This window comes from Halichoeres trimaculatus, unplaced genomic scaffold (genome assembly GCF_033239565.1).
Source record: "Halichoeres trimaculatus isolate MK-OKI-2021-1 unplaced genomic scaffold, fHalTri1.1 fHalTri1_scaffold_7, whole genome shotgun sequence".
Lineage (NCBI taxonomy): Eukaryota > Metazoa > Chordata > Actinopteri > Labriformes > Labridae > Halichoeres > Halichoeres trimaculatus.
Window position 1 is genome coordinate 22,058,026 of NW_027437185.1, and position 12,323 is coordinate 22,070,348.

The window sequence follows — 12,323 nt, forward strand, 5'->3', positions numbered from 1 at the left end:
CAATCCACACACATTATCGAATGTCTCCATTAGCAGAAAAAGGATTAACTACGGACAGAGGTGTGAGACATTTACACAGACCTGTCAAACGAGAAAGCCTCCTGTGATAAATTATGACAAGGACAGCTTACCTTTGGTGTTACACCTTTTCCTGCAGCAAAAGCTCTACAAACATTACTGCATAAATTACAATGTTGCTGACAAGAGGGATTAGCTAACTGACGAGCATGTATGCTACATAAGAATCTGAAATGTTACATAAAAAGCACTGAACTAATTTGTCTGCCTGAGCATGATTTTGCATGTGAATTGTAGACAGTTGTGTAACAATTTCTAAGTAGTCTTAATGTTTTTGCTCTTTTTTTGGTGTATCTCTTGTATTCTGGGTTCACTAAATATTGAATAAACTTTTTGAATAATTTGTTTTACATTATGGAATAAAGGCCAAATTATCTATTCTTTTTGGGACAGGAGATGAATCATTTTATTTGTCTGTGTGAGATGAAACGTCTGGCATTATTTCAGAAAAGTCCTCTTCATTGTGACTCTGGGGCTATTGTGTACCACTGGATTGGAAACACATCATACAAGTGCCAGTCTGCGCGTGGCACTCACAGTTATAGCTGCATATCCAGAAGTACCGACTCAATTGTCTCATTGTGCTTTGAGAACACAGTAGAACAAACAACAGCAAGCCAGAGAGCAAACAGTCTTAGTGTTTCTGCTTCTTCTCCATTTGGAAGTAAAGATGGGACAGTCTCACACGCGTCCTACTCAGGTTACTCCTGTTGGGACAATGCCTCCCTCTCCTAGGACGCTTTGCGCCCTTCGTCTGGCGGAACCGTCCCCAAGATACTGCTGCCACTACCAGCACTTCAGCTATCCTGAGCGGGCAATGAGCTATTCGCCTCCTTACTCACCAAGTGTGTTCAAGAGGCCTGATCGGCGGTAAGTTGGAGGCAGGAGGTGGTCTAGGATTTGACGTATGTGTGAGAGGATGTCTTACATAACATGTCAGTGACACATGTACAAACTGAGGGTAGATCACATAAAGATGGAAAAAACTGCGGTATGTCATGGGTGTGGATGTAAAAGATGAGCTGTGGTAACAGACTTTCTTCTTATTTCTCTGAAGATCTGTTATGATAAATGATACATGCATTGCTGTCTTTTGTGGAGTGATGAAGAGTGACGTCTATCACAGTTGATATATAACCATAACAGTTCTGTCATCATTTTCTGCATGCACTGCTCCTTCGATGTAACCTTTCCACGTGAAGTAATAGCAGTGGCGATCCAAGAGCAGAAATTGACATCCTGTTAGATTTATTGAAACCTCATGAGAAAGACCAAGGCCATGTGCCTGGTTTATATTCATAGCTCTGGAGTCTTATGGGTGATGTGATAATAATGACTGCCTCTGGGCCTTCTGCTGTATGTGGGGTGTTCAGTATTCATTAGATGTTACCGGGCCTATTGGCCACAGTGACAGTTTCCTCTGAGACGGCCGCTGGCTGCAGCCTATGGCAGGCCTGTGTGTTCTCAGACCACACACTCATACACGCCATGCATTCCTAATTGTAAAAGGGCAGATGGGATGTGAACAGTATAAAGAGGAGAAATGTCATCTCTTTGAATGAGACATGACCCCTCAGTGATTGTTATTTACTCTGTAGATTTCATCACCAGGGATTTTTCTTGAGCTGTTTGTGGTCATCTTGAATTGGTCCTTCCAAACCTCAAATTCTGCTTCTAACAGAAGTTGTGTTTGGCGGCGTGTCTCAGCCTGATTCTCGTTCAGCCATTGGTTCAGATGAATCACGGTATTATATAATGCCGTTGGCTCTTACACAGGGGACATCTGATGGAAAGCATTGCCCATGGCCTAGCTTAAGAGTGACTCACTGGCACGCCCCAAACATGGTCAGGGAGCATGAGTTCCACTGAAATCTGAGCAAATTTTTCTCTCCAAACATTCTCGTAGGCCAGTGGCTTTGGCACTTGAATTGTTTAGAAACACACAGAGTCGGTTTAAACTGGAATAGTTTGTGTTGTGTGTGCATGTCCACCACTTATTTGGATTTATTTTGGAGCTGTTTGAGCATGAAGGATTGAAGCACCATATTTAACACTGTCATCATCTACTGCATATGACTCATCAGGCATTCTTTACTATATCTGACAGCATATCTTTACAGTGTAGTATAGCTCTTCTCTCTGCAGTTTCTATAAGTGCATTTCAGAGTTAGCCGCAGGCGATCAGAGTGACTCCTCCCCAAACCTAAATGGGACTATCACAGCAGGGCAAGGTAATTCAGCAGCCCCTCATCACCAGAACAGGGCCTGATATTAAACCTGGCAGCTGCAGTGTCACAGCATGAAATCTAAGCCGACAGGCACAATGGGCCCTGGTACCCAGTCAATGTGCTCTCTGCTTAGCCTTGTTAGGCCTACCCAAAGTCAGCCTTTCTACGCTAATTGTTTGGTTACATAACAAAAAACATTTTCTCAAAATAACATTGCCTGCCTTTGCTTAAAATACAATGATCATAACACAGGATCCTTTTTCACCATCTTTCATTGCACTGTGTTTCACTGTGCTGTTTGGACCTTATTCTTAATAAGTAAACTACACTTGTATTGTTTGTATGGAAATGCATGGACTTCATGGCTGCAACCTCATTTCTATTAATGAATGACAACAGCTAAGAGTAGCAGGAGATAGTCAAACTGAAAATCCAAACCTGTTAGCAGAGCATTAGATTCATTTTGACAAGCCTGTAATACTCTACAGGTCCTCTGTGTAGAGGCAGAAAAATCATCCTGCAACATGGGCTTTCTAATAGAAATTAAATTGGCTTATGATCAGTTTTGAATCAGATAATTGCAACAACAAAGGGACCATTATGTGACAGCTGAGAGGTGCTGAGCAATTACATTACAGCTATTAAAACGTGCCTGGATTCCCTGGTGAAAACAAGGTCTATTGCTCTATAAAAGCTAAAATCAGTGCTCAGTGGATTGTTATGGGAAAAAACACACACACAAGATATGCTTTTTTTTCTCTGTGTTCAAGTTCTACCAGAAACTGTTCATGACATTCCAGGCCATAGTAGTTGCGTCATGTGTCACAAGACTGAAGTCAAAAGGTTAAGGAACAGGGCCTCAGTCTGGTGCAAATTATGTTACCTATATGTATATTATTTGGGACTAATCTGCGGTGAGCGGGTGGTTATACAAATCACAATCCCAAGCGTGCTTTTACATTTGCATGCTGTGCCATTATTTCCAAACTCAAAATCAGCCTTTGATGGAGGATTGTGTTTTCTTTATGCATAAAGGAGGCTCTAAATCAGCCTCCTTTATGCAGGCTGATTAAATGTTTGATAATGTTGTCCCTGCTGTGGAGAATAAATCACTATTATAATTTGTACGTAAATGTCCTATTTATCATAGCCTGGCAGTAAAAAAAAAAAAGCTTACAATTACAATTTGTGGTGTCCATGTTAACCAAATGATGCTGTTGATAGTTTTCATATTCATTCTGTGCATTAAAAAACATATACAGCAGCATGCTGATTGTATTGAAAAACAGGCAAAAAATTCAGAATGTACATGGAAAATTTTCCACAGGTTTCCAATTAAGTTAAAAACACTCTATGAAAGATATATGGTGAAGTTGGGAAAGGTGTATGGAAAATCCCATGGTAAACATCCCATGGTCTTCTTCCGGGAAGAAAACCCTTTTACCATCATTGTCCCATATAGGTCGCTGTATTCTACATTTTCACCACTAGAGGCCGTTGGAGTTCAGACGGAGACTGATGGGAAATTTACCGGGAGAGGAGATGGAAAAGTACCTGTGCAGATATCCATGCAAGTGTAGGGAGACTGCAGAACATTCCGTTAAAGCATGGACTGTAACAACAATAAAGGGAAGGGAACATTATGATACTGTTGTCACTACATATCGAGTAATCAGGGACAGTTTGTTGATTTCATAAAGTTGTGACAGAAACACATGATAGATGAAGAGACGAATGAGTAATTTTTAAAACGATACAAAATTTATTGATTTATTTATTCAATTTGGTTCTAGGGATTCACATTAAACTCAAGTAAGAGAAATCTGTCTGTGGCCAAATCTGGTGCACTGATCAGCAACACAAATTCCAGGTTAATGTCGTGAATACACTTATTCTCTTGGTTTTAATGCAGTTCGATTCACTGAAAGGGTTTTCGGTCTGTAGGTTAACTGTAGAGTGACTGAAAGGTTCAGGGGGAGGGCAGAAAATGCTGCATTCAAGTGCTCGGAGTAGTTGCAAGAAACACCACTTTATTGTATTTATTGTGGAGTATATGTACATCTTGGGAAACTTTTGAGCTGCTTTGAAAACGTGACATTGTTTCAAGCAATGATAATATCAGGTATTTGATCCAAGACAGGTTCTGTAGTAGAACATCTTACAATTACCATAACTCTACATTATGGTCGCATAAGTATAACTTTTACAAAATATGTCCACCTCTGATATCATTGCATTAAACCAGTTGGGGTTCGTGGCGTTTCATAGTTGTGGGCTGTAAATTCCTTCACATCTGTTTTATGGTCTGAGTTATGGGTTGTTACATTATTTTATTCTGCACTAAAACATCAGCATGACAAAAATAAACTAGTCGTTAAAATCAGTGTTCAACATACAGCAGTAAATTCCAGCAGCTAGTGTCGTGTTTACGCTACCATCTGTACGTGACCAACCTTGGTTTGATATTTGCCCCTCTCGGTTTGTTGTGTAAACGGCATATCTGAATGTTTTTGTTTAGTTCCTGAAAGCCGTTGGGTACATGAATGCACCACGAAATCTGACCCACTAGCTAATTTGAATAATGTATGCACGCGTCAGATGACGTCAGGAGGCGAGCCATATAAAAATCAGCCGGAGGCAGAAATAGCATCAGACAGTCGCTTGTTTAAACCGGCGAAGCTTATCCCACGACACTGCACTGCGCTTGAACTGCAACCGCTTTAGTGCATCGCTCCGAAGCAAAAGACGAAGCAAATCCGGATTTATAAACTTAGGTGACAGACAGTCGCAAACGTGGCGAGAAGTGTAATTCAAACGAGTTTGGTACTGAACATGAGCACGGAGATGTTCGCGAAAACGCCAATGGAGGTTGCCGTCTACCAGTTGCATAACTTCTCCATCTCTTTCTTCTCCTCGCTACTCGGAGGAGACGTTGTATCGGTCAAACTTGACAACAGGTAAATATCCGACACCGTCAGCACATCCTTAAAAGCAGCATGTCGTTGTCATTTGTTGTTGCCCTCTTTGAAATAAATCGCAGCACCAGTCTATTGTCATGGCGAAGCAGGCCTGCAAATACTGTAGCATGAGTTCAAATCGTACATTTGCATTCTCTGGTTATGGTCAAATATCAGCTGTGATTCTGTCTGCTGTTGTTTATTTGGACTTTGTACGGATATCTGCTGGTGTGCCTGTACCAGTTGGAATTTCCTCCAACACCTTTGTGCTGGTTACACAATAACCCATATAAAAAAACCTAATCTCACACTCACAGTAATCCCCTCACAGTGTACATTCCACCAAATATTCAAGATAACAGCCGCTGAACTGTTTCTGTTTCTGTTCTCTGCAAGCTTTCTCTTTCACTGTCATACACCAGTGTATTTTGGAAGTACTCCAGAAGATATTTGGTTGGCATAAAGTTTACAGCAGTTGTGACATTGAACCATGAATTTATGGCCTATTTCTCTTGTCTCTTGCAGTGCCTCTGGTGCTAGCGTTGTGGCCATCGACAACAAGATTGAGCAGGCCATGGTAAGCCCAGATAACAACCACAAACGCATCACAAAGACATCAACACCTTCCACTGTTAAAACAGTATGAATTGCATCATACTTGACTTTTTGTTTAGCATTGCACAGTAAATTTTAATAGATCTAAAACTGCTCAAAGATACAGAAAAAAACACAATTTTTAATGGCTAATTGTACATCCAGTTTGGTTTCAAGCATACCTTAATCCTGACCTTTCAGAAGGTGTCTGTCCTTTCTGTTCAAGCAGCTATGTAAAAAGTAAAAACCACAAACCTCCCAAAAAATACATTTTCAACCACGCATTCTGCACACAACCAGCTTTGAGTGAATGCTCCCAGAAGTCCCTGTTACATAAAAGCTGTGCACGCTGCAGTACTGCGTTGTGCATGTGATCACAAAAAAAGGAGACATCAAGTGAATGAGATGAACAGGACGTTGAGAGATAGAGAGAGAAAATGTTTTGTCATTGCAGAATTTTTAAATACCCTCTAGAACAGAGTTGTGTGGTAATATTTTAACAGTCTCTTTATTTTGGAGGGGCATTATTCTTGTAAATAACAAAACTACTGTAAAAATATACTCTCCACTTTTTTAGGGAAACTTAGTCATTCCTTCAAGATATACAGTCATTTAAGTACTGAAAAAGTTTACATATTTACATTGTAACTGATCACCCTTACCTTCTCTCCTTTGACAGGATCTGGTGAAGAACCACTTAATGTACGCAGTACGGGAGGAGGTGGAGATCCTCAAAGAGCAGATCAAGGAGCTGGCAGAGAAGAACAACCAGCTAGAGAGGGAGAACTACCTGCTGAAGAACCTAGCAAGTCCCGAGCAGTTAGAGAAGTTTCAGTCTCGCATCCCAGCGGACGCGCTGTTGGACAATCAGAGCATTCAGCTGACCCAGGACCAGCAGCAGCAGCAGAGCTGCATCCACATCACAGGCTCTGCTGTGTAAGTGGCTCTGCCTTGGGGCGGGCAGAGCCACTGTCTCCTACCAGTAATGGACCTCCGTTTTGAACGCAAGCGTTACAAAAATCGCCGCCCGCTGAGAAACCTTCGACACAGAAGGTGAAGCATTGTGGCTGTAAATGATCGATGGGACACAAAAAGAACTGTTGACACTGATCAGCACAAAACAGAACTTTTAGATGCTCTGACTGGTGTGGTGTCAGGCCCGGCCTCAGACACCGTCCAACTCTTAGTCGTAGTCTCTGTGTAGACAAAAGCGCTGAGAATAGAGAGCGGGCCGACGAAGACACAGCCAAGCGCTTGCTTTAAGACATGCTGAACTCTTCCAACAGCCACCCTTCTGCTCTGGAGGTGGTGTGAGGGGCTGTTGATCGGGCTCGCCCTGCAGGTGCTGCCTTGGAATGTGTTGGGGCGATCACTCAGAGGAATCCCATCAGAGATGGTCCTCTATGCCCCAACAAGAAGAGCCCCTTCATGTGGATTTGTCCTATCTCTAAATACAAGTTTCGAGGACTCCCAGTGACACATTTCAGCCACATTACCAGGACTTTTCCTGTACCTACGATGTATTGCTCATTGTTCATGTACTTTTAAGCATAACACAAATAATCTACAGGATAAGCTAAAGGCAGAGGTGGAAGTTGATGCAGTATAGCCTGTTGAAGCTGGTGGACCACCACAGTATCAGTATACTGACCTGATTCATAAAATGTAATCTTGTGTTGTCTGCAGTTGGGGCTTGCTGCTTGATGGGGACATTAATCCTGCTTTATCTGTTTTTGTTAGTGATTCTGAACAAAAATCAGCTGTTTGTAAAAATAGGAGCAATGTACAGCAGTCTTAAAAGAGTTATTTTGTAATTAAGAGGGTGCTATGTCTGCTCCTCCGTTTGCCAGAGCTCTTCAGAGTCAAAGATTTTGTACATAATCATCCATGGTGGGGATGGCGAGCGACCATTTTTTGCTGCAGATGCACTCCTGACTTTAGCAGCGATGTCCAGTATCTTGGTCGGTTTTCTGCCATGTTGTAAGAACAATGGCATGACGACAGTGCCTGTCCATGAAAAGAAAGGAACACATTTCCACATCGAGCTCAGCTGTTTTCTAGCTACCAAAGACTTTTGCCTTTATTTTCTCACAACAACAGAAGCAAAGCAAACCAGGACCATGTGTAAAAGAGTTCACAGGGAGAAGTCTTGTTTGTAGCTAGAGCTAAAGTTTCTATGTTTTGTAAAGATAACGGTATTGTTGCTGTAATGTATCCTCTGAATGGTTGTTCACTATGGTGTTTGGATACAACTGCACATTTGCAATAAACCTTATGTTTACAGAATACAGCCTGCTGACGTAGTCTTTTTTCTTTGTGTTCTACTGGCTTAGCCTTGAATGAAAAATCTTGTATTTGACATTCAAAAGTTTTATTTATAATGAAACATTTTGGTTGACTTTGTTGTAGAAAAATCCAATCATTCCAGGTCTTACACTTGATAAACAGAAGAGTAATGAATGTTTGGTAAGCTGCTCAGTGCTCACTAACACAGTAGTAATAGGGGAATACCACAGACTGCTGACTGGACCAGACCCTTCCAACATTTTCCTTGTGGTAGTGATTGAGCAGGTTACATTTTCGGCACAATGGGCAGATTTATTCATTGGAAATTCAGTCATAGCAGACAGAGCAAACAGTCCAGACGGCTGTAACAACACTGATGACGAGCTTGTTTTCTGGTCTTGGGATATGAGGAAGCACAGTCGGTGAAGGCATTTTCATTTGGATTTCAGAGTCAACAAAAAACTGTCTGTTCCCAAACTAACCTTAGATTCTAAGAAGTTCTCAGAGCTAAATCCATCACAACTCAAAATCCTTGACTGCATGCTGATTCTGCGCTCACTTTCCGAGCTTTGTTTTTGTGTACAATGTCAGTTTGCAGAGCGGCATGTGAATTGTAGATATGTCAGTGTGTTCTTTTATAAAAATAGCACTTTGGCTCCCTTTATATAGGAAAAACTTGCAATATTAGGAGGGAAACATGCCCCTTCTTTCCAAATCAGAAACAGTGAGACCACTAATGATAGTGAGATAATGATAGCTGGTTGCTGTTGGATTGGAATCTGCTGGAGTGAGAAAACAGTTTGTCCTCTCTGCATTTCCCTTCAGACAGTTTGGCAGCCAGTGAGTGCAGCCTGAGTGTAACTGGATCTGTTGTGGCTTCCCTGGTGCGTAGACCGGGCCCACATCCATGCATCCCAGAGAACAGACACTCAGAGTCACCGCAGAAGATCAAATAGCACAAAAGTAAACACACTGTCTTCATCCTTGCTCACTTTGACATGAGAAACTGTCTTGGTGTGTTGTGACTAAGGCACTGATTCAATGTGAAACCAATGGTCCCGATCAATACAGCTGCTGTGAAACCCACGCTGGATTTAATTAGAGGCAGGCAGGACGTGCAGAATATTGATTAAGGAGAACATTTGTAGAGCAATAAGGAGCACAACAGGCATTTATTGGCTCTTTGGCACAAAATATTTTGAGTTGAAATCGATTTGCTGAATAAATGAAGTATAATGATAGAGGAAATAGAAGTGCAGTTAAATAATACCTGTGCTGATCACTGACACGGCTTGAAAACAGCTAACATCTTAAGATGCTGCAGTCTATGGCTTGCCTCTGAATTCTCTCTCAGCACTTGTTTTGTCTATTTTTGGCCTGGTTTGGTAACATTTTACCCCAGGACCACTTTACTGCATGTGGCTTTCATTTGACATCATCCACCATGATAATCTTCAGGTAGTTATCTGTTCAATCTAAAAAGAATGTGCTATTCTTGTCAAGTTTTAACTCATTTGGATGTGAAAATGTACAACAGGAGCACTTCATGTGATCTATTCCTACTTCCCTGACCTGACTTTCAAAATTATACAACCCGATTTTCCACATGTTCATTGGTGAGAACTTTAGATTAAACATTGATTTTATCCCTGGTTAAAAGCTCCCATACAAATATGTCAGACGTGCTCACATTCATCCTTTGGTTAATGAATGAGGAACTGTTACCAATACTCACTTCCACCGGATTTTCTAAAAAAGGCAAAAAAGTGCACAAGACGTGAGTAACAGTGTTAGTTATTCCACTTCACGTCTCATTAAATACAGTTAAATATTAAAAGTGTGGGAAGAACCTTAGGTTAAGAGTCAAGTTTTAGATGAAGACTTGCAAAACTGTGCAGCCAAGAGAAGAGTTTGTGTTGGATTACTTGTGTTATGCAATGAGAAAAAAAGGAACATCTGGTTCAGATGGAAATTCAAGGGTTGTGCCGGGATAAGCGGAGCTTCACCACAGTGTGGTCGAGTTCGCATGCAGGGGAATAATTTGGTAGGACTGCTTTTCCATGCAGACATATACAACTTGTGTGTCCTCTGAATGTCAGCATATTCATCAGCGTCCAGATGAAAGAGAGAGCTGCATCAAACGAATGTTGGAATTCTGCTGTGTGTCGTTCTGTGCTGCTGCTTTGCCCTGACTTCTCCATAAAAGGCTGCTTAAAGAGTTCCAATTCTTTGATGACAAATTGTTATGTAAGATGAAAAATGGGCCACTATTGCTCCCACTCAAAAGAAAACTTCTAACAAGCTTCAGGCCTCACACAACCATATAACATGATAACATAACATTTCCCCATTGTTTCACTGTTGACAGGTCATAAAGTGAGTGTTAATAAGAGACTCAAAATACACTCAAAATCACACAGATTCACACTGGTTGGTGTAAACCTGTTTGAGCTGTAATAATTTAATCCTGACACACTTTAAATTTATAGCACCCCCATCATTAGATAAGCAGAGATTCATTTTACAGATTGCCAATGGTTTTGGCAGATTTCCAGGATCAGCTCCACCTGAATGATATCAAGTATGTTTCTCTCCTCCGGTACTTCCATGAATATACACACACCAGCCTTACAAAGAAGACACGACTGGACCTCCTTCACATTTCTGTTAGGCTTTGAATTTTGTGCAATGGAATTAATTTTCAACTCATCCCTTGTATGTTTACTGTGTTTCCTGTCACACACTGAACTCTATTTCTGTTCATGTACGATGCGGTGACACGCTTTAATCCACAAAGTTGTCAACATTACAAATGAGGTCAGAGGGTGAGGGTTTGACGTCAATAGATTTAGGCTAGGGGATACAAATGTGCTAGATTGCATGTTTACGTGTTAGACACAACAATCTTCCTGTGAAAGTTTGTGGACATTAATTGCAGTTGCAGACTGCTTAGGGGTCAGAGGGCACTGCTGATTCATACTTTCAGTTAGCATTGCTAGTTGGCAGAGGACCTTGACCCAGTGTGGCAGGGTGCAGGGTGAGGAGTGCCATGTCTTTAAAAATGAAAGTGTTTATCTCACCTGAGGTTTTGTGAGAGCCTGAACTTAATCCAACCTTTTGGTTTGATTTATTACTCATGCCAAATCTTGTTGACTTAAGTGTTATTCAAAGATAAATGAGCCATTCCTAAAAGTTTATTTTGTCCCTAACACTTTATTTGTTGCACTGAGGGTACTGTTCTGAATTATTTAACTGGTTTCATTTTACAATTATTACATAAATAAGTAAAAAAAAAAAAAAAAAAAGATGATTGGACTTTCTTTTAGTTGCTTTTAGGGAACGGAACACTTAAGACAGCAAAATTAAAACAACACATTTCACATTTTAGTGGCTTTAGCCTCTATTACAAGTGATCTCATAAGAACCTGTTATTTTCCCTCATAATACAACAGCTGTGTTTGTGTCCCAGCTGATCAAAGCCCCCACAGGAGTGCTGCCACGCAGGTCAGAACATCTTATTCACAAAGTCAAAAGGTCACACAGGCACTGGTTTCAGATTTACCGTGATACCCCCGCTCATGGCACCGCTGCACAGCAAGAGCCTGCACACGATTTAAAGCCCCCGAACCCCTTTCCTAACATGTGACACATGTAGGGTCAAAGAGGTGATGGTTGCATAACTTGAACAACACAGAAACAGACTTTCCCAGACTGGATTACTGCACAAAAGATCAATTATCCCAAGATGAGCAAATATTGATGAAATGAAAGGAAACAATCTGTGAAATAATCCTTCAACACCATGAAACAAACCTGATTAACTATGTTTTGAATAGATGATGCTTTACAGCTTTACACAAGTTTATTTTCTGGTAACTGATTCGAGTGGTTTAAAGCCAACAATGTGTTAGTTGAGGTTCTCTGGTTGTGGCTCTATGTATAAAGAGTTGTCTAGAGGTCAAGTTCATTTAAAATGCACTGTGCTGTGATGTGCAGCTGTAATTATGGAGAGGCAGTGCCTGGATCTATAATTAACATCTCGCAGGCTAAATGTGACACAAGCAATAAGAATGCAAGTGAACATAACAACATGGAAGACTTTTTTTCTTTTCTTTTTTTGTGGCATGCATTAAAATGAGGGTAGTGGCTGAGAATTCAGTAAACCTCCAAACATGTGCAA

The 12,323-nt window shown here is 41.0% G+C and overlaps 1 protein-coding gene across 2 annotated transcripts; it reads left to right on the top strand.

Moving 5' to 3' along the window:
* The first annotated feature begins 650 nt into the window (after nt 1–650).
* Nucleotides 651–8,143, top strand: LOC141793747 (TSC22 domain family protein 3-like). Of its 2 annotated transcripts, none has more exons than XM_074674596.1 (3): nt 651–948; nt 5,789–5,840; nt 6,537–8,143. In XM_074674596.1, exons 1-3 carry the CDS (start codon nt 749–751, stop codon nt 6,795–6,797), a joined length of 513 nt encoding a protein of 170 aa, XP_074530697.1. In that variant the 5' UTR covers nt 651–748; the 3' UTR covers nt 6,798–8,143. The 2 variants fall into 2 exon arrangements, with proteins under 2 accessions (XP_074530697.1, XP_074530698.1); XM_074674597.1 differs by lacking the exon at nt 651–948 and adding an exon at nt 4,946–5,263.
* Nucleotides 8,144–12,323: the final 4,180 nt, after the last annotated feature.

Bases quoted from the DNA above. Each gene is read 5' to 3' on its own strand.
- LOC141793747 (XM_074674596.1), top strand. From the start codon at position 749: ATGGGACAGTCTCACACGCGTCCTACTCAGGTTACTCCTGTTGGGACA. The intron at 949-5,788 runs GTAAGTTGGAGG...TGTCTCTTGCAG, and splicing joins TTCAAGAGGCCTGATCGGCG to TGCCTCTGGTGCTAGCGTTG. The intron at 5,841-6,536 runs GTAAGCCCAGAT...CTCCTTTGACAG, and splicing joins ACAAGATTGAGCAGGCCATG to GATCTGGTGAAGAACCACTT.